The sequence below is a fragment of the Camelus bactrianus genome, chromosome 12 (assembly GCF_048773025.1).
Source record: "Camelus bactrianus isolate YW-2024 breed Bactrian camel chromosome 12, ASM4877302v1, whole genome shotgun sequence".
Lineage (NCBI taxonomy): Eukaryota > Metazoa > Chordata > Mammalia > Artiodactyla > Camelidae > Camelus > Camelus bactrianus.
The window spans coordinates 67,587,147-67,610,971 of NC_133550.1; the positions used below are offsets into that span (position 1 = coordinate 67,587,147).

A 23,825-nucleotide genomic window follows, 5' to 3' on the forward strand; every position below is an offset into this window, starting at 1 on the left:
CCAGTCCATCCGAGGCCCTCCGAGGCCAGCTTGTGTTCCCAGGCACTGAAAATGCTCGAGGTTAAATATTAGCCGCCCCGCTGCTCGGTGCCTCCTGACCAAGCCTCCCTAGTCCTATGGGGCCGGCGGCGTGTGTGGCGCTGAAGGGAGGTACTCCCTTTGTTCCTCCCAGCCTTGTCTTTTCTTCCTTAAAATTTCAAGTGAGGAAGAAACTGCAGCAGCTAACAGACTGCTGAGAACCCTGCTTTGAGGTCAGGTGTATATTCCAGGAGCTTCTTTTCAGTCTGAGGTTTGGAACAGCCATCAGTTTTTAATTTACAACCTGTTCTCTCTGAAAACCCTCAGAAGGGGGTTTTGTTATGGAAATCAGAACAGATTCTGGCCAGTCCTCCTGCCACCCAGTTTTTCATTGTGGATTCAGTTTGTTCAGAGTGCTTGGAGGGAAAGACAGAGCTTGTTGAGGGGCAGGTCTAGGGGCTGGGCTAAGTTTCCAGAGGGAGGAGTTCCTGGACACAATTGCCAGGCAGGCAGGGGTGCCCGGGGGGCCGCGCCCACCTCGCGCCGGGAGACGTCCATCAGCACGGCTGAGCTGGTCGCGTGGCTGCACTGGCAGGTGACGTGGGTCCGGTTTCGGGACAGCAGCTCACAGCCCTTGGCCGACCACCCTCCAGTCCCACCGAGGCTGCAGAGAAGAGGGGGTGAGGCTGTTCCCTCCACGGCCTATGTCTCCCGGACCCTCCCACCTGTGCCGGGGGCCAATAGCATCCTCACTGGGCCCAAGGCAAGTGCCACTGTCACTGCTGTGAGGACCACGGCCCTGGCTGCTCCCCTGGGACCGTGTGAACCTCCTTTCTTCCCTTCTGAGGCTGGTGGGGCCCTCTCGGAAGCACCCTCTGAAGTTCACCTTTCAGGAGTCACCCAGCAGTAAAGCTTAAATGGGATGTCGGAGGCCACCACACGCCCCTTTTGTTGGAGACATTAGTCAGTTGTTAAAATTGCCACTTTGTACTCTGGTCTCCTTTTCAGTCTCGATGATTTAAGAAGAAACACCTCACGTCCGTCTGACACTTTCATCTTCGGATTGCACAATGTTTTATAGCCACTGCCTGGAAGCAGGGCCCAATTATTACCCCGCTTTCCTGATGGGAAGCCCCAAATGACAGGCTGCTACAGGTGTGTGTCGGCCTCAGACAGGGCCCTGCCCTCCCTGACGCTGGGAAAGGCAAGGAACTTCCCTGATCCTTAGTTGACTCATCTGTGAAATGGGATGTGAGGGCTCACACGTGACGGCCAAGAACCTGCAGACCTGGGTGGCAGGTGCCGCACAAAGCAGAGAGGGTTAATTAGAGCATGGGCTAATTGCCAGGATTCAATCCGGCGAGCACGAGAGACAGCCGAGCCCGACGCAAGCCAGACAGACTCAACACTTCCCTGGTCGTGAAAGGGGGCCCCTCGTTCTCTCTTTTGTAAGCCAAGCATCTATTATGCTCCAGGCATGATGCTGGTTGCTCATTAATTCGAATTCAGAAAATACAGAAGGAGGGAGAGTGATGCGTGGTGTCTGCCGAGCCAAACCTGCTTCCCAGCGTGAGCGCCCAGGATGGCCCCCGTGGCAGCGCCCGCTCAGTCGGGTGGCAACACAACTTGGGGGAATCTTTGTGCTGCTCGGGAGTGAACTCCCAAACGCACGAAACTCTGCCTCAGTTCACGCGGGGGTTGGGGAGTGGGGGGAGATGGGTGCTGGGGAGGCGGGCAAGGCCTCGCAGGGTAAAATGAGCCAGCAGCTGCCGTGCTGGTCTCCGGGGCGGGATGGCTGAGGTCAGGGACAGGACCACCCACGCCAAGCTGGGATTGCCCTCCATCAGCGGAAGGACCCCTGGGCCCAGTCTCCGAGTCCTGCCTCCCACATGTGTCCAGAACTAGCCCCTGCCGCGTTTGCTGATGGACTGGGCGCTTGTGTGCGGCTGCGTCCCGGGAGTCCGTGCTGGGATCTCTGTGTGTGCCTGTGCATGTGTTTCTAGGTGTGTGTCCGTGTGCATTTGTGTACACACGGGCATGTTCATAACTGGGCGCAGGCGCAAACGTGCACGTCTGTGTTTCCAGGTGTGCGTGCAGGTGCGTGTGTGTGCGTAACTGTGTGCTTATCAAGGGCTCTGACACCCCAGGAGAGGCTGGAAGGGGAGAAACAGACCACAGAACACCCCACAGGACACTCTGCCAGTGCAGCACTGGGGACCTGTGGGCGGGCACACCTGGCCTCAGCAAAGCCCTGGCCCCCCCCCAGAAACACAGAACTATGGGGCCGGAGGTGGAGCCCCGGCTCCCAGCGTCACCCTTACGTGATGGAGTGGTTCCAGAACACACAGACGGGCTTGGTGCGCTCCTCGGTCTCCAGGAGGGTGTGCTCCACCAGGACGGGCCGCTGCAGGGGGCTGGGCGGCGGGGCCCCCTCGCTGTACACCACCGTGCTCACCACCGGCGTGTTAATGACGGGCCGGTTAGGCAGTCTGCGGGCGAGAAGCCAGAGCACAGGGCAGCCCCGGGTGCAAACCTGGCGAGGACATGGGACAGGGGTCTTTCCGGGGGGGTGGGGGGACCGAATGAAGGACACCAGCTCAGAGCGGCGGCCTCTGGAGAAGGTGCGGCTGGGGCGGCGGCGAGCTTGGTGAAGGTTCTGTCACTGACGGGCGAGCACAGGGACAAAGGTGGACTTGGGAAATTTAGAAATGAAGAAAGGATGTTGGGGCCCCTGACATATTAGCAACAGCAAAACACTGGGAATGTCGGAGACTTCTGATAAAAGGAAATGGGTGGAAGGATTACGGCTCAGAGACAATTTATCCAGTCACCAGGGAGGATGGATGAAGACCTCAGGCCAGGGCAGTATCTGGAAGGTGATATTAAGGTTGAAAAAGTGAGGCCTCCAGGGTGCCCGCCGCTGACCAGGCCCTGAGGCCCTTGGGCGGCTTTTGCTTCTCCAGCTGGTACTTACTGTGCTGCCCTCAGGGCTGGGCCCACAGGGGCTGGAGGCAGCCGGGTGTGCGAGGACGGCCCTCCCAGCAGGAGTTACACTGCTGAGCCCGGGGCCTGTGCTGGGGAGGGGCGTTCCTGGCAGAAACACCAGGAACAGCGCCTGTCTGGCAGACCCAGAACCTCTGTCCGAGGGACATCACACGGCAGAGATCCCTGGCCTTGGGCCAGGGTCACCATCTAGTGTCCTTATCCAGATGTTCCAGTGGTGGAGATTTTGACTCATGGAAGCTCAGAACCCTCTGGAAATCCCCTACTCCCCCACCCCTGTGCTCCTGGAACCAGCCTTACCTGAGGCTGCGGCGGTCGGGGTCATAGTGCTCCGGCAGGAGCTGCCCCAGGGTCCGGTAGACGATGACCAGGGCGACAGCGAACTGGCCAGGCTCGTCCGGGTGCCTCTTCCGCCTCCTGAAAGGGGCCTCAGTCTGGGCGCTGGGCCGCGGGCGTGTCGTCTGTGGGGTGGCCTTGCGACCGGCTGGTCTCACCGTGGGGCCCTCTGCAAGGTGAGCATAGAGTGAGGATGGGGGCCGGACACCTGCTTTCTACCTGAGCCAGTGCCTCCTGAAATCAACAGATGCTCCGTGGAAAACAGGAGGCGGTTCCTCAAAAGGTCAAACGCGGAGCCACGGCCTGCCCCCGCGACCCCACTTCTGGGTGAGTGCCCCGAGAACTGAAAACAGGGAATGACAGACACTTGCACACCCACGTCCACAGCAGCCGACAGGTGCAAGCAGCCCAGGTGCCCATCAACAGATGATGGACCAGCAAAATGTGGTCCGTCCACGCAAGGGACTAGCATTCAGCTTTAGAAAGGACAGGAGCGCCGACACAGGCTGCACCGCGGATGAACCGGAGGGCGTCATGCTCAGTGAAGAAGCCCGTCAAATACCGTGCGCTTCCACCTACAGGAGGGGCCTGGAACGGAACTCATGGAAAGGAGAACGGCGGTACCGGAGGCTGGAGGGGAACTGTGGGGCGTGGGTACTTAATCGGCGCAGCGTTTCAGGTTTGCAAGGTGAGAAAGTCCTGGCGGTGGACGGTGGTGACGGTTGCCCAAGAACGCGAGTGTCCTTAATGCTGCTGAGCCGCGTGCCCCAGCGGCGAGGCGGGCACGCTGCATGCTGGATGTCTTCCACCAGTCTTTAAACAGCAGCAGGTGGCACGTGACGACTGCCTGACGTCCGTGACCCAGTGCAGGGTCTCCACCCAGGGCGGCGCGGGGGCTACAGAGGAGGGACTACTAGAGTTCATGCGGGTTCGTGTCCCTCACTTTTCTTTCGGGTACCACGTGGGTGTGTTTTAAACTGTGCGTGCTCGAGAGATACGAGAGGCCATGTGAGGACCTCATAAATAAATAAATGTACGTATTTTGGGGTGTACACACTTAAAATTTCTTGCCACTGATTGGAGCGTGCACCATGGATGCTGGAGGCCCTGGTTTAAACCCGAATGTCCCAGTCTGTGTGCCCCTCAGGGTTTGGCCCTCAGCCCTGCCCCACCAGCAGAGGACCACTTCCCTCCGCTCTCAGCTACCCTTGCAGGAGGTTCACAGCCACACTCACCCACATTTTCAACAACCCACAAAGTGCCCCTGGCCGTGCCTTGACCAGGAGTCATCTCTGCAAACATCCAGACCCCCCACCACCCAGCACACATGCCCAGAGCACGGGCCCAGGGGGGCAGGCGGCTGCTCCCTGAAGGTGGCTTCTGGGAGGGGCGACAAGGCTGGGGGGCTGGGGGGGCCAGGAGGGGAGCCTGTGGGGGGCTGGAGGGTGCAGTGGGGGAGGGTCTCCCCTCTGCGCCTGTGATGGGGACAATGCAGGCAAAAGGCGAAGCTCAGAGCAGCTGATGGATCCCAGCCAACACCCTCTACCAGCCAGGGTCCGCCCCGAGGCAGCCACCCACACTTCTCATATCCCCCACCCCTGCTCAGGGCCGCGCTGGTCAGCAGCTGGTTAAAATCACTGGTTAGCCACACTCAGCCTGGTTAAAAGCACCGGTTAGCCACATCCAGGCTGGTCAGCAACACTGGTTGGCCATACTGAGGCTGGTTAACAGAACTGGTTAGCCACACCCAGGCTGGTCAGCAACACTGGTTAGCCACACTCAGGCTGGTTAACAGAACTGGTTGGCCACACTCAGGCTGGTCAGCAACACTGGTTAGCCACACTCAGGCTGGTTAACAGAACTGGTTAGCCACACCCAGGCTGGTCAGCAACACTGGTTAGCCACACTCAGGCTGGTTAACAGAACTGGTTGGCCACACTCAGGCTGGTCAGCAACACTGGTTAGCCACACTCAGGCTGGTTAACAGAACTGGTTGGCCACACTCAGGCTGGTCAGCAACACTGGTTAGCCACACTCAGGCTGGTTAACAGAACTGGTTAGCCACACTCAGGCTGGTCAGCAACACTGGTTGGCCACACTCAGGCTGGTCAGCAACACTGGTTAGCCACACTCAGGTGGTTAACAGAACTGGTTAGCCACACCCAGGCTGGTTAACAGAACTGGTTAACCACACTCAGGCTGGTCAGCAACACTGGTTAGCCACACTCAGGCTGGTCAGCAACACTGGTTAGCCACACTCAGGCTGGTTAACAGAACTGGTTAGCCACACTCAGGCTGGTTAACAGAACTGGTTGGCCACACTCAGGCTGGTCAGCAACACTGGTTAGCCACACTCAGGCTGGTTAACAGAACTGGTTGGCCACACTCAGGCTGGTCAGCAACACTGGTTAGCCACACTCAGGCTGGTTAACAGAACTGGTTAGCCACACTCAGGCTGGTCAGCAACACTGGTTGGCCACACTCAGGCTGGTCAGCAACACTGGTTAGCCACACTCAGGTGGTTAACAGAACTGGTTAGCCACACCCAGGCTGGTTAACAGAACTGGTTAGCCACACTCAGGCTGGTTAGCAACACTGGTCAACTACTCTCAGACTGGTTGACAACACTGGTTAGTGACATTCAGGGGGTCACTGACACTCGGGCCGGTCGGCAGCTCTGGCTTCGGGGTCAGCGGGGAGGTGGCTTTCACTGTTTCCCAGGGCCTGGCTGAGCGGCTTCTGGGAAGGTGCGTTTAGGAGCCACAGCTGGTGCCCTCGCCGGTCCGGCATCCCCACCCGCTCTCCTGCCTTGGCAGGCCGGTCACCCGACTGGGCCACCCCAGCTCTTCCTCTGGGGGAAGGCAGCGCAGGCTGCGGGATTCTGCAGTGGAGGGCCCGATGCTCCCCAGATTGGGTGGTACTCCCAGGTCCCCCTACCCCAACTTGGGCCAGACGCCACCCAGTCAAGTCAAGTGCATCTGCGGCTCCCACAAAGTGGAACCAACTCCGTAAGTTCTGCCTCGGCGTCCCCACTGCCCCTGCTGCCTCTCGCTCAGCTGCTTCTCTGAAGCAGGAGACGGGACGGGCTCCCAGGCAGCCCGCAGCAGCTCCAGGCCTCCAGGCCCCCTCCAGCAGGGCTGCCACCTCCCAGGAGCACCGCATGAGAAGCTGCAGCCGAAGATGCACCAGACAGCGCTCCTGGTCACAGTGTCCTCCCCGGAGCGTGTCACAGCCCGAGGGCACGCACAAGTGGGGACAGGCCCGCCCCTTCCCCGTGTCTCCTGGCCCCACGCGCATCGCTGGTCTAAAGCCCCAGTTTCTTCCATGACTGATTTGGCCCACTGTGTCTCCAACTAACCGGTCAGCTAGCAAGTGGGTACCGAGGTCCCTCTTGGGCAAAGCATCCAGGGTACCTCGCCCTAGCGGAAAAGGCAACACTCCCACGCTGTCTGGGTCAAGGGTGGGATGAGACCCTGCCTGGGACGAAGTCAGGGCCAAGAAGGGGTCTGGGCCAAGGGGGAAGCTCAGTGTCTGAGGAAGGAGGATGCTGGCTCAGTGCAGCCCGAAGGGGCAGGTGAGAGGTGGGCAGAGGCTCGGAGCCAAGCCCTGGGGCTGATGTGGTCACCCTGTAGGTGGCGGGGGGAGAAAGGGGTCACCTGGGTGGGACACCTAAGCCACTGGTGGGCCACTGAGGGGCCTGGGGGCTGGGCTGCACCCCCCACACCCCTGGGAAGCTCACCCACATATGTGGCTAAGGGCCTCTGAGTGCTTGCCCTCTGCGTCTCTGCCACATGGCGAGTCAGGTGTTTGGGAGGTTAGAGGCGAAAGGTCACAGAAGCCCCAGGGCCACATCTTCTCATCAGCAAAAGAACCAGCAGGTATGCTATGCAGTGACTGGTGGGTTACGTAAGTACCACACCGAATAAAATGCCGAGTCCCGGCTGGGCCTCAGCAGGCGGCTTCCCGGGGACAGCACAGAAACAGGGCTTTCGGGGAGCAAACTAGGCTCCCAGGAGAGGGGGACTCGGTGGTCAGTTCAGAAGCAGAAACACTGACGCTGTCGCAGAGAAAAGGCCCAGTTTTAGGTCAAGACACTAAACAATCTGAGCTTATATACATTCACAGCTGCCTTCCTCACTGCAGAGGATGCCTTCTAAGACCCCAGTGGATGCCTGAGACCACAGGTAGAACCAAACCCGATATATGGTGCATTTTTTTCTGTACATACATAGCCATGGCAAAGTTTAATTTGTACATTTGACATGTGGAGAAGTTAATAACAATAACAAATAATAAAATGGAACAATTATAAAAATATCCTGTCACAGAAGTCATGTGAATGGGGTCTCTTTCTTCCTCTCTCAGAATATCTTATTGTACCCATTTAATGCTTTTCCACCTTAGCCAAGGACTCATCGCACCGCAGCTGTAACTTTTGCAGTTTTAGGTGTGACAGCAAAACTAGTAAGAATTTCTTTCTCCTTCCTCACTATTCCACAGATAGAAGGTTTGTTCTTACCGCAGATCTTAACAAACTCAGCATCCAATTTTTTTTCTTTCCTTATTTAGTGGAGAGTTTTCGCCCTCTCCCTTAAAGGGAGGGCTTCCTGGCTTCCCTTTGGTATATCTGACTTGCCAGCATCACAACCCCTGCTCCCTGGGGCTATTACTGAGTAGACAGGGTCACCTGAACACAAGCACTGTGATACTTTCACAGCGGACCTGATCACCACAATGGCTACTAAATGACCAGCGGGCAGGGGGTGTGCTGGACAAATGGATGATTCACCTCCTGGGTGGGCTGGGGCCGGCTGGCCTGAGTTCTCATCACCCCACTCAGAACGGCGTGCAATTTAAAGCATGAGTTGTTTACTTCTGGAACTTTCTAGACCACGGTTGACCTTGGGTCACTGAAACCTCAGAAGCCACAGCTAAAGGGGGGAAGACTGTACCTCACTTCTGAGGACGGCTGTGAACCAAACACACTGCTGAACGGGGAAAACCCAAATCCACCCCAAGTGAACTCAATTTGTAAGACTGGGTCAGGGGTCAAGCTTGAGCCTACATCAGTTGTAAAACCCCCTTTACAAGTTTTTAGGACGCCTGAATTCATACTCATATGACTGACAAAAACAAATTTACCAAAAACATTTCAAATTTTAAACTGTCCATTACAGAACTTGATGTCTTCAAGCCCCTGTTTGGGGGGAGACATTTCCAGTAGCTGGAGTGTATCTGTGAAAACTACTTTAAGAAAATTCAGAACGTTTAAGCCGTTTGGTGTTACAGGCTTAACCCAGGACTGGAGACTTGCCCACGGACGGCTTCTGGTTTGGGTTTTCTGAGGGGTCAGGGGGAAGTCTAAAATTTCACCTTCGTGGAGAGGCAAGTGTTCACTGCAGAGGGAAGACTAGCTCACACACGGTTTAGATGTTCCCTCGTTCATCACGTTACGAACTGGCCAAGTGTTTGTAAGGAACCCCATCGCCTTTGGGTCTGCCGCCAGCGGGGCCGGCGCGGGAGCAGGGCAGGTGTGCGCATGCGCGGCCGGCTCGCGCCGGGAGCGGCCCGGCCTCCCCGCCGCGCCCGCGGGCGCCGCCCTCCGCCGCCCGGCGCCCGCCCCTCTCAGCGGCTTTACCTTTTCTCTCGGGTGGTTTGAAGAAGTCCGGCGAGAAGAAGACCGAGGACTCCAGGTCTTTCGGGAACTTGCCCCAAAGGTCCTCGAACCGCGGCACCCTGGCTCCGGTGAAGATGAACTTGTTGAAGACGTCGACAGCGAGAACTGCGCGGACAGGTGCATCCATCACGCGCGGCTCCCGGGCCTTCCCGCGCGGAGCCCGCCCGGACCCTTGCCGTCCCGCCCGACGGGAACGGCGGTCCCCGATCATCTCTGACACGGAGCCTCCGTCCACCTTCTTGCGTTCTCTAAACCTGCTGGGCCCCAGGTGGGGTGCCTAGCCTTGGAGAAACACGGGCCACGTGCCTTGGAGCTCGGGGGGCGGGACAGAGAGCAGGGCGCCCCCGGCCCCCACCGCAAGGGCATGTCACCTCCCTGCTCCTGTGTCCCTGCCAGGTTGTAGAGATGGACTGTTACAGAATCAACAGATCTTAGAAACCCTAATTCTCTCTGCCTCCATCTGGAGGGGACAACTGGGCAGGCGCTAAGACATCAGAAGGGGCTCAGCATTTGTATGTGTTTGCCGACAGGCCAAGTCTGAGGCTGTGCCTTTCCGTCAGTGCTGACGGCCACTGCTCTGAGGGCCTGATGACGAAAAGGCTGACTGTCATCCCCGCGGGTCCAGGGTGACCCCTAAGTCATCCGCTGAGCTGTCCAATTCAACTCTGCCAACGGCAAGGGTGCCCTCGAGTTACTGCATGAGACGGGCTGTGCTCCCACCTGAGACTCTGAGTGGCCAGCGTTGGTGGGAGCCTTGGAATGTGGGAGGCAGGGCATAGGCAGGAGCCAACGGCCCCGTGGAAACGGGAGGATGGACAGGGATGACCAGCAGCCTAAGCACAGGGAGATCTAAGGAGAAAGGTCTTGGCCCAGCACAGGGGGATGGTCCCAACCCCAGAGGATCAGGGATGGACGCTGGAGGGGGTGCGGGCAGAGGTGGGCGGCAGACTTGGCCCAGACCTGCCTGAGGGCTCTGGAAGGGGCTGGGAGGCAGGCTGCACCAGGTGCCCATGTCCCGTCCAACCCTTGTCCAGCTCTGCAAGGCTCTCTCCAGGGACAGAAGCAGGAATGCCGTGGCGCTCACCCTGCTGTCCTGCCCTAGTAAAGACAGGGTCCCGAACCCACCTTCACCCCAGTGCAGGGCAGGTGGGATCCTGGGCTCAGGTGGGCCTGAGAGGTGCAGACCTGCCTGAACATCTCTGGGTTAAAGGCTCAGGCTCTTCCGGTGATAGACAATTGGGTAAATCAAGAGGCGACGCCCCAAGAAAAGGCAGTCCTTTGGTCCTGCCTGAGTCCCCGATGTGCGGGCTTAATAAGCAATTGCGGGAGGAAACCAGCTGCCCCGATGGTAGGAGGGCCCTCCAGGGACTTCGCTGCTCTGTCCTTGCAGGTGGGGCTGGTTCTAGCCTCGGGGCTTCCTCCCCAGGAAAGAAGCCAACTGCTTAGCCCTGACCCCTGGAGCAGCACATCCTAGGCCCTCGGGGTGACTTGGTCCACAGGTGTTTGCTTTGCTAATAGCTCAGCTCCCAGCCAGGGAGAGATGCATTCCTCCTCCGCCCAGGTGTCAGCTGCCTGTCCCTGTCCCTCCCTGGGCCTGTGCATCTGAGTGAGCCTGCAGGCTGGTCCTGCGGCCAGACCCTCCCCAGCCACTTCCCTGGACAGCCCTACACCCAGCTCTGAAAGACCGCGGACCACCAAGATCTTGCCAGAGTGCTGACCCTTTCCCAAGAGATGGCTGAGCGCCAGGGTTCCGCCAGCGCAGTGCCCCCACCGCCCGCGTGCTGGCCCGCAGCCTTACTCATGTTGGAGGTGACAATGACAAAAGGCCTCAGGTAGGTCTTCCGCAGGTTGCGGGCCACGTTGCTGAGATAGGCCTCGAAGCGCCTCAGCAGGCGCGCGGTGCCCCCCTCACTCCGCTGGATCTGCTCCCACGCGGCCCTGGTGCTTGGGGCCAGGAGCGCACTGCCCGCGCGGATGACGTCCTGGTCAGACAGACAGATGGCACTCACGTCACACATGCGGCCAGCCCGTGGAGGCCTGGCTCACTCACTGGGGCACAGGCTCTAGAAGGCATTCTGCTCTCAGGACCAGGCGGGGCCAGGACAGAGATGGGCAGAGACTGGGGGTGGTTTCATCTCAAAGGCGGGAGATGGGTGTCAGCGGGGAAAGCTTTCTGGGGGTCTCGCCATGTGCATCCCGAGACACAAAGGGGAGAAGGCACCTCTTAGTAGCTGCGTGCCCTTGGCTCCCTGTGCCTCAGTTTCCTTAACTGTAAAATGGGGCGAGAGCTGAGCTACATCACAGGATGCAGGGAACAGTGGACTAATTCACGTAAACCACCGAGAACACTGGCGCCTACGAAGCGGTCAGCTGACGGCGGCCATCACTGCCAGCATCATCAAGTCTGTGAACTGCACGTTCCGTTCCTTCCCCAAAACACTCCTAATGCCCGTAATCAGTTTTGCTGGTCCCTGCACTGGTCTGGGCACACATTTGAAAAGGGCAGTCATTTCTTGAGGACACTGGACATGACCATGATTCACAGTCGAGTGAGGGCTCCCGGCTGTCCTCCAGCCTCAGCTGGACACCCGAGCTTGCAGCTCATCCGGGACACGTGGCGCTTCCTGTCTGCCCGTCTCCCTCCTACCTCGTGGAAGGTGGCATCCCGCGTGGCCGCCAGCTCGAAGCCCTGCTGGCCGCTCTCGTGCAGCAGGACGTGGGCCAGCAGCTGGTAGGCCGTCCGCACGTCGCTGCCGAAGAGTGTGTCTGGCTGCTGCGTGGCGTTGCGCAGCGCCTGGGCCAGCCGCAGGGACCGGTCGCTGTCCATCCGCGTCTCATTCCGGCTCAGCTTCTCGTTCTGGAACAGGGAGCGAGCACGGTGTCTGCAAACCCACAGCTGTCCTGGGCCCCTCTTGTCACTCAGAACCCGCTACTCTCCAGGGGAAATGTCCTCGTCAGAAGAGAATTTAAGAATCCCAAACCCCCAAGGTGAACTCAGGCCGATGACAGTGGCACGAGACAGGAGCATTTGTCAGGCCAAAAAGTGCTTGGAAAAAGACACCAAGTGGAAGAAGGGAGAGAGGATGACGCAGTGAGCCAAGAGCGGAGGGCAGGGAGGTGGCTGGGACACGGGGACCCTGCATTCACAGGCTCAGACGCAGAGCAGGTTCTGAAAAGGAAAGAGGAGATGGCTGCCACAGGTGCCCTGAACAGATGTGATTTTCTGGGGCCATGCTGGGCTGGGACCAGCACGATGCTGGCTGCCTGGTCGCCCACCCCTTCCTGGAACCGCATACACACACACGTCCCACGGGTGCAGCCTACCAGGGCTTTGAGGTCCACAAAGGAGGCGGTAGTGCAGTTAAAGAGCTCCGGGGGCAGCCAGCCCTTCTCCCCGCTGCAGTGCCGGACCGCGTTTCCTAGCGAGCAGAGACACACACAGACACACAGAGACACACACAAATCCTGAAATCTGAATTGTTAATTCACCCCTCGGCTGGCCCAGGACCAGCAGGTGCCACAGCCACGAAGCCAACACAGCTCTCTTTTCTCAAGCCTGGGGCCACGTCTACAGCTGCCTGACGTTCACAACAGGCCTTACAGTTGGCCTGAGCTGCCCAGCAACTAGGAGTGCACATCTGAGCAAATCCAAGAAAGCAGAGATCACTGAGTGGCTGGCGGAGGACCCACCACGTCTGCACGCACTGCCCACCTGCCGGGGTCCGAGGGAGGGGTGCGTGCATCCCTTGCACCATCTCCAGGACCTCCCCATGCCCCTTTGAGGCACAGGCACAGCTCCTGTCCCCCTTTTACAAAGAGATCCCAACTCTGTGAATGGTGAGCAGCTTCCCTGGGTCCCCCGGCCACTACGCTCTCCATGTTTTCATCATGCTCTTTCCAGGTTTTGTCATTTACGACTGAGGAAAAAGTTCTTACTCCCCTCAGCTGGCTAAAGAAACAGCTTCAAACACGGAACAACCCGTGACTGCGATGCCTCGGCCAGCTCTCCCGCACGCCACACGCCTCCATCTGACGTCCTGCCTGGAATGGACCCACAGCCACACACCGTGGTACTTACCCACTGACCCTTTGGGGCACGGCACTGCAGCTGGCTGCCCGAACTTGGTCTGTGGCCACCAAATGCCAGCCTCAAATGCCCTGGGACATCCGTTGTAGATCACTAGGGCACAGAAGAAGGAAGGCCCTCAGCCCAGCACGGCCGTGCCCACAAACGCCTCCCACAGCCCTCTACAAACCCCTCCTGGGAGGGGGCCCTGCCCCCACCAAGAACGGGACCCCTCGCATCTCCCCCATTAGTGTCAAAACCGGGGAGGTGGTGACCCAGGCTCCGACCACGCATCCTGGAGGGCCAGGTAATAGAAGGTCAAGCAGACCCTGTTGGACCATGAGGCCGCAAGGATCCTCCATACCCCAGGGGTATGTGGTACACACACTCACACACACACACACACTCACACACACACACACACACAGACACACACAGACACACAGTGGCCCATCCCTGCCCTGCCGCCTCAGGGCGTCCAGGGCATTGCTGACCTTCACAGCCAAGGACCGTGACCTCGGCAAAAGGGTTGTCGCAGCGGTTGCACTGGCGGCCGACGACGCCGGGCTTGCAGGTGCACTGGCCAGAGTCCATGTCGCAGGCGCGGCTGTGGGAGCCGTGCGGGAAGCAGTCGCACGGCAGGCAGGCATCCTGCTCCGGGGGCCGGTAGTAGTTCTCCTGCAAAGGCCAGAAGCGGCCCGGGACCTCAGACGCGGGCAGAGGCCCTGCCTCTGGGGGACCAGAGGGCCCAGCCCGGCTGCCCGGGATCAGTGCTGCCCTCCACCCAAGGTCTCCGGCCGGAGGCTCCGGACGGACAGCTGTGTCCTCAGGGAGACTCTCCCTCTCTCATGTCCCAGCAGACGCTCACTGTGGGCCCCTCTGTCCTAAAAAGGACCAGAGATTCAAATGGACACCTACGCAAAAGGGTGCCGGCAGGGCTGATGGATTTTTTTTTTTCCTTTTTTAATTGTGAGAAATCAGAAGCCGCCTGCAGGTGGTCACTGGGCAGGTCAGGGCGAGGTCAAGGGCATGGGCTTCAGTTTTGCAAAGTCATGGATTTAGTCCCAGTTTGGCTGTTCACTGGCCACATTGCCCTTGCCAGGTCACTTGGCCTCCCGAGGTCCAAGGGTCTCCTCCCGAAAGCGGGGGCAGGCTGTGACTTCGGCAGACTCGTGGCCAGTGACGCAGTGACACGGGCTTCTGTGTCCAGCAGAGACATGGGACAATCCCACAGGAGGTCCAATTGTGTGTCTTTCAGTGCCTGGAGGAGCCACTAAATATGTACGGTCACTCTGGGAGGGGTCACAGGGGTCATGTTTACTGCCTTTTCTGCATTTTCTATGTATTTTTTCTTTAAAAAAAGTTTAATTTTTATTTTTTGATTTACACTTGTATTAGCTTCTGGTGTACAGCCTCATGGTTCAGTTACACGTATATATACGTATTCTTTTTCATAACAGGCCACTACAAGCCATTGAGTGTAGTTCCCTGGGCTATTTTCTGTAATTTTTTATGGAAAAAAACTCTAAGCGTGTTTCCCCTAGCGCCCTCCCCACTTTCCTCCTGCCCACGTATGCCACGGCCACCGCCTTGGGCCACGTGGCTTGTGGGGTCCACAAGGGCCCTTGTGATTTTTCAGGAGAAAAGCCACACACAGAGGCACACGTGGGACATGACAGACGTTAGAGTGCTGGGGGCGTCAGAGCTGCCCTTCCTGGGTCAGCACACCCGGCCACATGACAGTGTGTCCCTCTGAGTGGTTACAGACAGAACTTCCCTCTGGGCTTCAAGTTGCCCACAGCTCACGTGCGACACATCCTGAAGGCATGGGGTGTTTCCCGGGAGGCCGAGGGGGCCGGGGTTCCGTGTGATCTGGACTGAGAACACTGCAGCTCGTTCCAAGACCACGAGGAGGTGGCCCCCAGCCCACCCGGGAGTGTCAGGCACCTGAGGTGGGGGTGTGGGCTGAGCTCCTCATACTTTGCATTCTGGTCCTCGCTGAGTGCTGGTCTGATGAGAGAAAACGGCCCACCGGCAGAACCACGGCTGACAGAGATGATGCCAGACTCACAGAAACTGCTTGCTTTCTGGGGACCATGTGTGGGGCTGGGGACTTGAGTTCCCACGGTTGGAGCCAGCGCACAGGTGAAAACCGGGCCTGGGGCACGCACACTGCGCGGGGGGCAGTGAAGACACTGGGCCCTGTTAGCAGATGAGTGTGTGTGTGCAGGTGTCCAGGGAGACGTGTGTGCAGGTGCGTGTGCGCCCACCTGCAGCCTGGCCTCACCTTGCACTGACACTGTCCGCTGGTCTTGTTGCAGTCGGGGTCGAAGCCTTTGTTGACCGCACAGTGGCAGGGTCCACACACGGGGTTCCCCCACCAGCCTTTGGGGCATGGAAGGTCGATCCTGTTGGGAAAATTTGGGAAGGAGAGGAACCCTGGAGGCCTGGGCCTTGGCTGGTCTACTTCTGGGCACCTTCCTCCCTCTTGAGTGATCTGTTTCCCCCTCGGTGGCCCCCCCCCTACAGGACTTAGAGTTTCGCATTGTATGCCCAGACTTTCGGGCCGCCCTTCTGGAATGTTCTACCATTCCTGTTCCTAAGTTTAAGGATACTGTTCCTTAAAATAGTTTGTCTTTTCGTATTTTTTCTTTTACCTGGAAGACAGAGGTGAGTACCCCCAACTCAGCTTCCAAAATGCCCAGCTCACAGGGAGTGGGGCGCTCAGTGACAGCTAGCCAGCCCCTAGGCTGGCTCTTCATAATCCAGCTCTCCCAGAGCAGAATGAACCCAGCTGCCCTGACAACCTCCTTCCAGGACCCAGGCATCCGCCAGCACAAGACACCCAGTGGGATTTGCAGCATCAGTGGTCCCCAGATCCCCGGGGCAGATGCTGACCACATCCCCACGGATGCTCAGAGCAGCCTTTCCAGGGAGGCAGAGCAGCTCCGTGCACCCCCAGGTGGACCCAGTGGGCTCAGAACCGCACTCCGGCCCAGTCCTGCCCTCGAGAAAGCCCAGCAGACCCTGAGATGGGCAGCGTCCCCGGTGACAGTGCCAGGCCCCTCCGACGCGCTGGCTGCTGCCTGCGGCCATCACCCCAGCCTGGCTCCCAGCTGGACCGCTCACCTGAGGGTCACCTGCTGACCTGCCTGCCTGTAGGAAGTCCCCTTCCCCCCACGTGTCCTTCAGGCTCCTCAAAATGAGTGCTACCCTGTGTTTAGAATCCTGGCTAACAATGTTCCCTCCGCCCACCCCCATACCCACTCATTCATCTAACCAGCAATTTTCTTTTTTAGCAGAGGGACTGGGGATTGAGCCCAGGACCTCGCGCATGCTAAGCACGCGCTCTACTGCTGAGCTGTACCCACCCCCTACAACCAGCAGTTATGAAGTCCTGACCTTGTATACACTAGGGACATAAAAATGACCCGGACAGGGTTGGGGCTCCAGTCTGGCATTTACTGACCCACATTTATCACGTAGGGAGCGCAGACCCTCGGGATCATACCCCTCCTCACTGCCTCCTCAGCCCTGCACTGCGGGCCACACCAGCCTCAGGGACGTCACAGCTTCCTGGCTGCGCCCCTTGCCTCTGCCTTCCGTCTGCTTAAACCACACCCCACGCGTGAGCCAAGGGTGCTTTGACACCAAGACCTGATACGCCACTTTTCTGCTGGGCCCCCACGGCCCCTCAAAAGCTAAGCTCTGTTCCTGGGTTGCAGGCAGGCCCCCGCCCAGGCCTGTGTCTCCCCAGTGCAGAACATGCCTGGGACAGCACACGCCAGCTCTGCCCGGGGACTCTGCCTGCTCGCTCATCAGACCAGCCTCATCCCATCACTGCTCTCCAGCTAAGCCCCATTGGTTCCCCAGGAACGCCCTCTCCCTGCAGCCTCCCTGACTCCCATCCCGCCATCACCCAGCGGGCTGTGCGGTACCAAGGGCACTGGCTGCCTCCCGCTCACAGGTGGGGTTACGGCACACTCGTCCCCACTGCACCGACACGGCTCCTGCTCCAGGAAGGATGGCACTGGCCGAGGACCGCCAGCCATGACTGCATCACCACCCAAGGGGCTGGAGTCTTGATGTGTGAAGACTCTAGCGGCCCCACCTGCCAGAACGTGATCCACCTGTGATGACTACACACCTGGGCTCCTGGGGCCTGGAGAGCACGAGGCTCCCCGATGAGCTGCACCAGGACCACGTGCAGTCAGGTGATTGCAACCCCGCGACTCGAAAGATCAATGTGTCCTGTGACTACATACATCTTCCTGCATCTCAGCGCCTGCCTGCTCTGTGCGCAGCAGGGCGCTAGATAAACGAGTCACGTTGTACGTTTCTGGGGTGGAAATGTGCTCAAACTGGGTTAGTGTGAGACGCCCAATTGGATTCTCACTTACATCACACCAAATTGAAAAAAACATGTCCCTGTGATCCAGATTCATGTGTATTTGGGGTTTAAACAACAGACCAGGTCAGGGGAAGCAGCCGCGGGGACCCTGGAGTGGGGGGCGTCCGCTCACTTGTTCTCGCAGTACTGCCCGTAGTGGCCGGACCCGCACTCGCACACGTAGCCCCGCGGGGACTCCGGGCTGTGCACGCAGGCCGCGACGTGCTTGCAGGGGTTCACGTGACACGCATCCACGCACTTCCTCCCGAAGTACCCTGCAGGGACAGGCCAGCGTTACCCCACCCAGACCCCGCCTCTGGCGTTGCAAGCCCGCCTCCCGGACCGAGACCCCCTATGTTAGGATCCTCCAGCAGTCTCCCCGAGACTCGGCTCCCCAAGCCGCTCCACAAAGGAAAGCAGCCACGTCCCTTGGAGTCCCAGGAAACACAGACACCCAGCGGGTGGGTCAGACCTGAGACGCGGCGTTGAGAGCCTCCGAGGCCGCCCCCGCCCAGGAGGGAGGGGCACACGGGGAGCAGGCCCCAGCCGAGCATGAGCACGACTGCATCCCCTGAGTGCAGGGGCGGTTGCAAAGTGTTATTTTTCAGCGTGTGCTTTTCACTTAGTCTCCCCAACGTCGTGTGTGCCAGGAGGTGCAGCCGGGAGTGTCCCCTGTGCCCCCAGTGAAGAGGCAGGAAGAGAGGGCCACTCCCAGTTGCAAAACAAAGCTCAGGGCGCCAGGGACCCACAGGGCGGGGATGGGGAAGCCAGTGCGGAGACTCAGCTTCCACCGCCAGAGCCGTCGCCCTCCACTGAGCGGCATCAGGGAACGGGCCGTGGGCGCCCACCTCTGTCGCAGACGCAGGAGTAGCCGTCCCAGGTGTTGTGGCAGCGGCTGTGCTGCGGGCAGGGGCTGGAGGAGCACGGGTCCTCCACGTCACAGCCGTCCTGCACCCTGACCTTCAGGGCGTCATTCATGTTCAGCGTGGCGATGTTGGTGGCCGTCTCCCCCATCCTCACTCCCTGCATCAGAAAAGGGCAACCAGGGTCAGTCCCAGGGCCCTGGGGCTGGAGGAACCCCAAAAGGTAACCAGGGGTTAAGGGAACCTCAAATTCTCTGGGGTCTCCCATTTCAAAAGCGATGATGCCTCATTTATGAAGTGCTGAGACTTGTCGGGGGAGGGGAGCAGAGGGTGTCGGGGTGAGGGCAGGAATAAGGGCACTTCTCCATCCATCGGCTCTGGGTCCCAGGCAGGGGACAGGCCACCTGGAATGGAGACGGAATGAGTCCTTGTTCTGCTAAGTCCATGGTGAGAGTCACAAAGGAAGGATGACGTGGATGGTGGGAGGGCATGGTGGCTGATGAAGGTGGGAGGGGCGGATGTGCAGGGGGGGCGTCCCGGGGTGGGGGCGACCATGTGAGGCACGCGGGGCCAGCTCACCGGAGTGCGGCGGCGCAGGCAAAGGAACTAAGGAGTTATTTCCTGCAGTGGGGGGCCGGGGGCGAGGGGAGCAGGAAGACGTGACTGTGACTTTACAAACAGCTCCTCCGGCTGCTGCTAGAATGACGGGTCTTAGGGACGAGCCGGGGACCCGTTCGTGAGCCTGGGGGGTGCAGGCGGCGAGGGACGGACTCCGGACAGGACTCGAAGGCAGAGCTGCGGGTGGACGACCGTGGTGTGATGCGGGGAGGGTGCGGGAGGGGAACGGGGAGCCTGGGGAGGGAGGAGGGCTCTAAGTGGAAACAGGGTGTGTCAGAGTTGGGTTGGCAATAGACAACTATTCATTTACTGAAAACTAGAGGACACCCAATGACACCCACTGCAGTGCTGGCCATCCCCGGGTCGGCCCTGGGGGCCGGGGTGGCGGGGAGGGTGGCGGCGACAGGCACTCGCACCTTCATGCAGCCCCGGAAACCACGGTGCACGGAGACCTTGTCTTCAGACACGCCACCCACGATGATGCTCCTCATTCTCAGCCCGGGAAGCTGGTTTCCTATCTGCACCGTCTCCTGCATGAGAAAAGGGGGAGACTTCCACCATCCGGAAACTTCTGGCTGGGAGGAACGTGCTCAAAGGCTGACATACAGTCTGGCAGGCAGACTCCCCACAGCCCGGGGACATCTGTGCCTCCAGACAGGACCCGGCTCAGCCTGCTTATGGAGAACACAGCTGTCTGTGTGGGACGGGCGGGGTGCAGGAGCCAGGCCAGGGGACACATGTCTGCACCCTGGCCCAGCCCAGATGGGCAGCTGGGGGTGCCGCAGGCAACCCTCCCATCTCTGCGATGGGCGCCACTAACAGGCCACTGTTTGCGAAAGCTTGGGAAGCTAGAAAGGTGACAGCGAGTGGAGAACGTGTCCACGGTGGCAGGACTCTGGGAGGGTCTCAGCCGGATCCTCAGGCTCAGGAAGACGTGCACGTGGAACACGACAGCTGCTTATTCCCAGAACCAGACGTTAGATGAGCCTGGACTCCAGAAGCACTTAAGAATCACAAGTGGCCCCTCAAGCGTGTGGGTGTCCCGTAAGCACGCCTGGTGTTACCTGGCGGTGAACCCGGGAAACCCGGCATGGCTCAGCAAGCACTGAGTGCGCCCTGCCGGAGCGCCACCTGCCCATCTGGGGTGGCTGCACCTCGCGGTGTCCCACAGCCCCCTCTGGGGCCTGAGTGCTACTGCTCGCCCACCCATATCCTCCTCTGTACCCCAGAGCCCTGAGTGTACAACTGTGGCTCAAGACAGCTTTGCTAAAAGAAACTGTGACGGTGGGACACACAGATGGACCAAGACCAGTTCCTGGCTCCGGGAGCTGACATCCAGAAAGGGGGTGAGGTGCGGACTCTGGTGACCTCAGCATAAGGAGGAACAGGAGGCCCAAGGTTCAGGGGGGCCCAGGAAGCGCTTCCCCAAATCCACACGGGCCTGGCAGGTCCTGGCACACGGAGGGGCCCCTCCGTTCTCCCACAGGCCCAGTGGAGGGGGCTGTTCTGAAGAGGGTACAGGCGCCAGCTCACCTGGTCCATGCCATAGTCCAAGGTCATGACTGCCAGGTACTTGATGTCTTTGCCCTCCTTGGCGCTCTTCAGTTCTACCAACAGGTGGTGCCACGCCCCGTCAGTCACACGTGACCTGGACAGTCGCATGGACACCACATCGGAGGGGCCGTGGGACACCTCAAACTGGACATAGTTGTTCAGGATCTGTAGGACAGTGGGGGCTACACTGGTGACTGAGGTGATGACAACAAATAAAATAACAAAGCCATGCAAACAGACGCACTGGATCAAAACGGACCTAAAAATTAGGCAAAGTTTGATTTGTGGCTGCTGACTGTAACACTCCTCAGAATTACATGCCTGTGGGGGGAGGGTAATAGCTCAGTGGTACAGCAAATGCTTAGCATGTACGAGGTCCTGGGTTCAGTCCCCAGTATCTCCATTAAAAAAAATTACATGTCTTTTTCTATCGTAAGAAGTGTCAAACGGTGACAGAGTTCAAGTCAGATAAAGCCCATTAGACTTGAGTATGTGGAACAGCCACAGATTCAGGTTACTATATTAAGCTCTTATTTTGGGGTATAAATGTTACACTTTATGAGACAAGATTCAGGCCACCATGTTCAAATATATGTATGAAAAAAACAAAAGTCAGCACAGTAACTGGCCTAAGATGTTCTTGCTTTAAGAAAATGAAACCAGGGCAATGCTGAGATCACGTCTCCCTTTCCCCAGTGAAGGACAGAGTAGTTTGGACCAACCCTCCTCCTGAGAACACTTAGAAAAATGAGACAAAATGTTGCAGCCCACTTGTCTAAGGCATCAGAGTGACTCAAGTCACTGCAAGTTAGAAAATGGAAATCTGCAGAAAGGTGCTTAGGGCTTTGCCATACGATTGTCAGCTGGTTCTGGAAGGCACAGCTGAGGTTGAAAGATGAGCAAAGCCTTCTTGGCTCATGGAGCTGGGAGGATAGAAACTGGAATTCAGAGCCTGCCCAGGGTGGGAGCTGCCAACCAGAAGCAGACATGAGGGATAATGACACCATCATCCTAGTTTCAAATTCTCTCCAGTTTTTCTACATGATGTCCAGCACTCAATCAAAAATAACCAAGTATCTGAGGAGACAAGAAAACATACTTGAAACAGACCCATGGGAATCCAGACCATAGAATCATCAGACACAGACCTGAAAATAATCATGGGAACCATAGACCTTTCAAGGAAACTGATTCGGGTGACCAGTATTTCTAGATGTAAATGTTCCATTTCATGAGGTAAGATTCAAGCTACCATGTTTAAATACATGTGAGAAATATGAAAAAACAGCATTGTAACTAACCTAAGATACTCATGTTAATAGATAACTTCAGGGGGGAGGGTATAGCTCAGTGGTAGAGTGTGTGCCTAGCATGCACGAGGTCCAGGGTTCAATTCCCAGTACTGCCATTTAAAATCAATCAATCAACCTGATTACCTTCCCTCACTAAATAAATAAAAAAATAAAAATTTTAAAAATGTTTAAAGAAGAAAAAAGATAATTTCAATGAAAAGACAGAGCAGATTTAAAAAAAACTATTAGTGTACTGCTTAAAAGAGAGGCACCTGAAATATAACAAAACAGAAATATTGAAAGAAAAAAGATAGAAAAAGATAAACACCAACAAAAAGCTAGTGTAGCTATATTAATATGAGACAAACTAGACTTTGAGGCAAAAATAAGTACTAAAGATAAAGAGGGTTTTTGTCATGATAAGAGAGTCAATATTCCAGAAAGATAAAACAACTTTAAATTTGTATGCGCCTAATAACATAGCCTCAAAATCTACAAAGCAAAAATTGACAGATGTAAAGGAAGAGATAAAGCTACAATCAAGACTGGAGATTTTTAACTCACTTCTCTCAGTAACTGAGCAAACAGACAAAAAAAAAAAAAGATCAATGATCCAGAAGATTTGAATGCCACACAAACAAACATCACCTACTTGACATATATAGAACACCAAAGGACACAACTGCAGGGCACACATTCTTTCCAAGTACAGGTGGGACATTCACATAAGACTAAATGCTGGGCTGTAAAGCAAGTCTCAACATATCTCACAGGTCTGAAATCATACAGGGTACCGTTCTCTGACCTACAATTATGCTAGAAACAATAACAAAATGATTTACCAGAAAATGCCACCTGTTTGCTAGTTGAAAAATATACTTATAAATACCTGATGGGTCGAAGAAGAAATCATGATGGAAAACAGAAAATATAATTAACTGATTATACAGATAATGCAACTAATAATGTACTTTGATTTTCAGTCTGAATTGATAGTTGAAGAAGGTAATTTTTCACCTTTTTACATTGTTTCCTTTCGTTCCCCAGAAGTCTAAGTCAACTCATTACCTTTCCTCGCCGTTCCATTCTCTTTCACTGTCCTTGCTAACAAAACCCCACAGCCAGCAGATCAACAATGAAGTGACGGATGTCTCCAAACAAAAGCAGTGCCTGCGGAACGATCCCAGGACGGTAGCAGTACCTGCCACCTGCGATCTGTCACCGGATTTAACAGCAGCCAGCTTATCCCACTTGACAATGCAGGTGGACTTAGGGCGCCTGAGAGCAATTACCCAAATTGCTTGGGCTGGAGGATGAGCCTGTGGCTTGTCTGGCCTGGCGTGGAGGCCAGGAACACCTCAACTGCTGCCCCAGAGCTCGCGGGCCCGTGGGAGGCCTGCATTCCACACGCGTCGTGTGGGAATAACCCGGAACACTCCTGTAACCCTGGCTGGCCAGCCTGTGGGAACTGCCCTGGGGCGGCCTTCTGGGTGGCCACTGAGGTCTGGAGGATCCTCCCAAGGTCACCACTCCTGCCACCCAGCCTTCCACAGGGAGGGGCTGGCCACAGTCCCTGGCAAAAAACCTTCATTTTTGGCTTAGCTACCCATAACGCAATTACTCAAACAATACGGGAGTTTGTGGCTTTCGGGGCTGTTCCTGCAGACAGCGTACTTTTTCCTACAGAGACCCCACTGCCAAATGACAACTGCCACATTCCAATTCATCACCTCAATCAGCCAATTTAATTTGCCCCAATGGTGAAACACCACAGAGGAAAACACCACCCCGGGCAGAGCTGCGCTTGCCAAGCGCCGGCCAGAGCCGGCTCCAGGGCCGCCTGGTAAACTCGTAAAATTGCTGGTTAATAAGGGAAAGACAATGACAGCTGTAATTATCCCGGACGCACAAACCGCCTTCAGTGCGACCTGAGCGAGCCTGTGCTGGAAACAATCCTCAACGGTGACTCGGGGGAGGGGACAGGTGGAGGTGAGGGACACGTGGGAGA

The 23,825-nt window shown here is 57.3% G+C and overlaps 1 protein-coding gene across 2 annotated transcripts in view; it reads right to left on the minus strand.

Moving 5' to 3' along the window:
* CELSR1 (cadherin EGF LAG seven-pass G-type receptor 1) overlaps positions 1–23,825 on the minus strand; it is a 134,547-nt gene that overhangs the window by 16,780 nt on the left and 93,942 nt on the right. For both annotated transcript variants that reach the window (XM_074375748.1, XM_074375747.1), the window contains 14 exons: positions 20,505–20,690; positions 19,388–19,501; positions 18,339–18,513; positions 17,624–17,765; positions 15,388–15,508; positions 13,595–13,778; positions 13,113–13,214; positions 12,359–12,453; positions 11,682–11,891; positions 10,833–11,016; positions 8,996–9,139; positions 3,322–3,526; positions 2,340–2,507; positions 556–682 (listed from right to left, as the gene is read on the minus strand). In XM_074375748.1, coding sequence (XP_074231849.1) covers positions 556–682; positions 2,340–2,507; positions 3,322–3,526; positions 8,996–9,139; positions 10,833–11,016; positions 11,682–11,891; positions 12,359–12,453; positions 13,113–13,214; positions 13,595–13,778; positions 15,388–15,508; positions 17,624–17,765; positions 18,339–18,513; positions 19,388–19,501; positions 20,505–20,690 — 2,157 coding nt within the window. The remainder of the gene's footprint in view (positions 1–555; positions 683–2,339; positions 2,508–3,321; positions 3,527–8,995; positions 9,140–10,832; positions 11,017–11,681; positions 11,892–12,358; positions 12,454–13,112; positions 13,215–13,594; positions 13,779–15,387; positions 15,509–17,623; positions 17,766–18,338; positions 18,514–19,387; positions 19,502–20,504; positions 20,691–23,825) is intronic.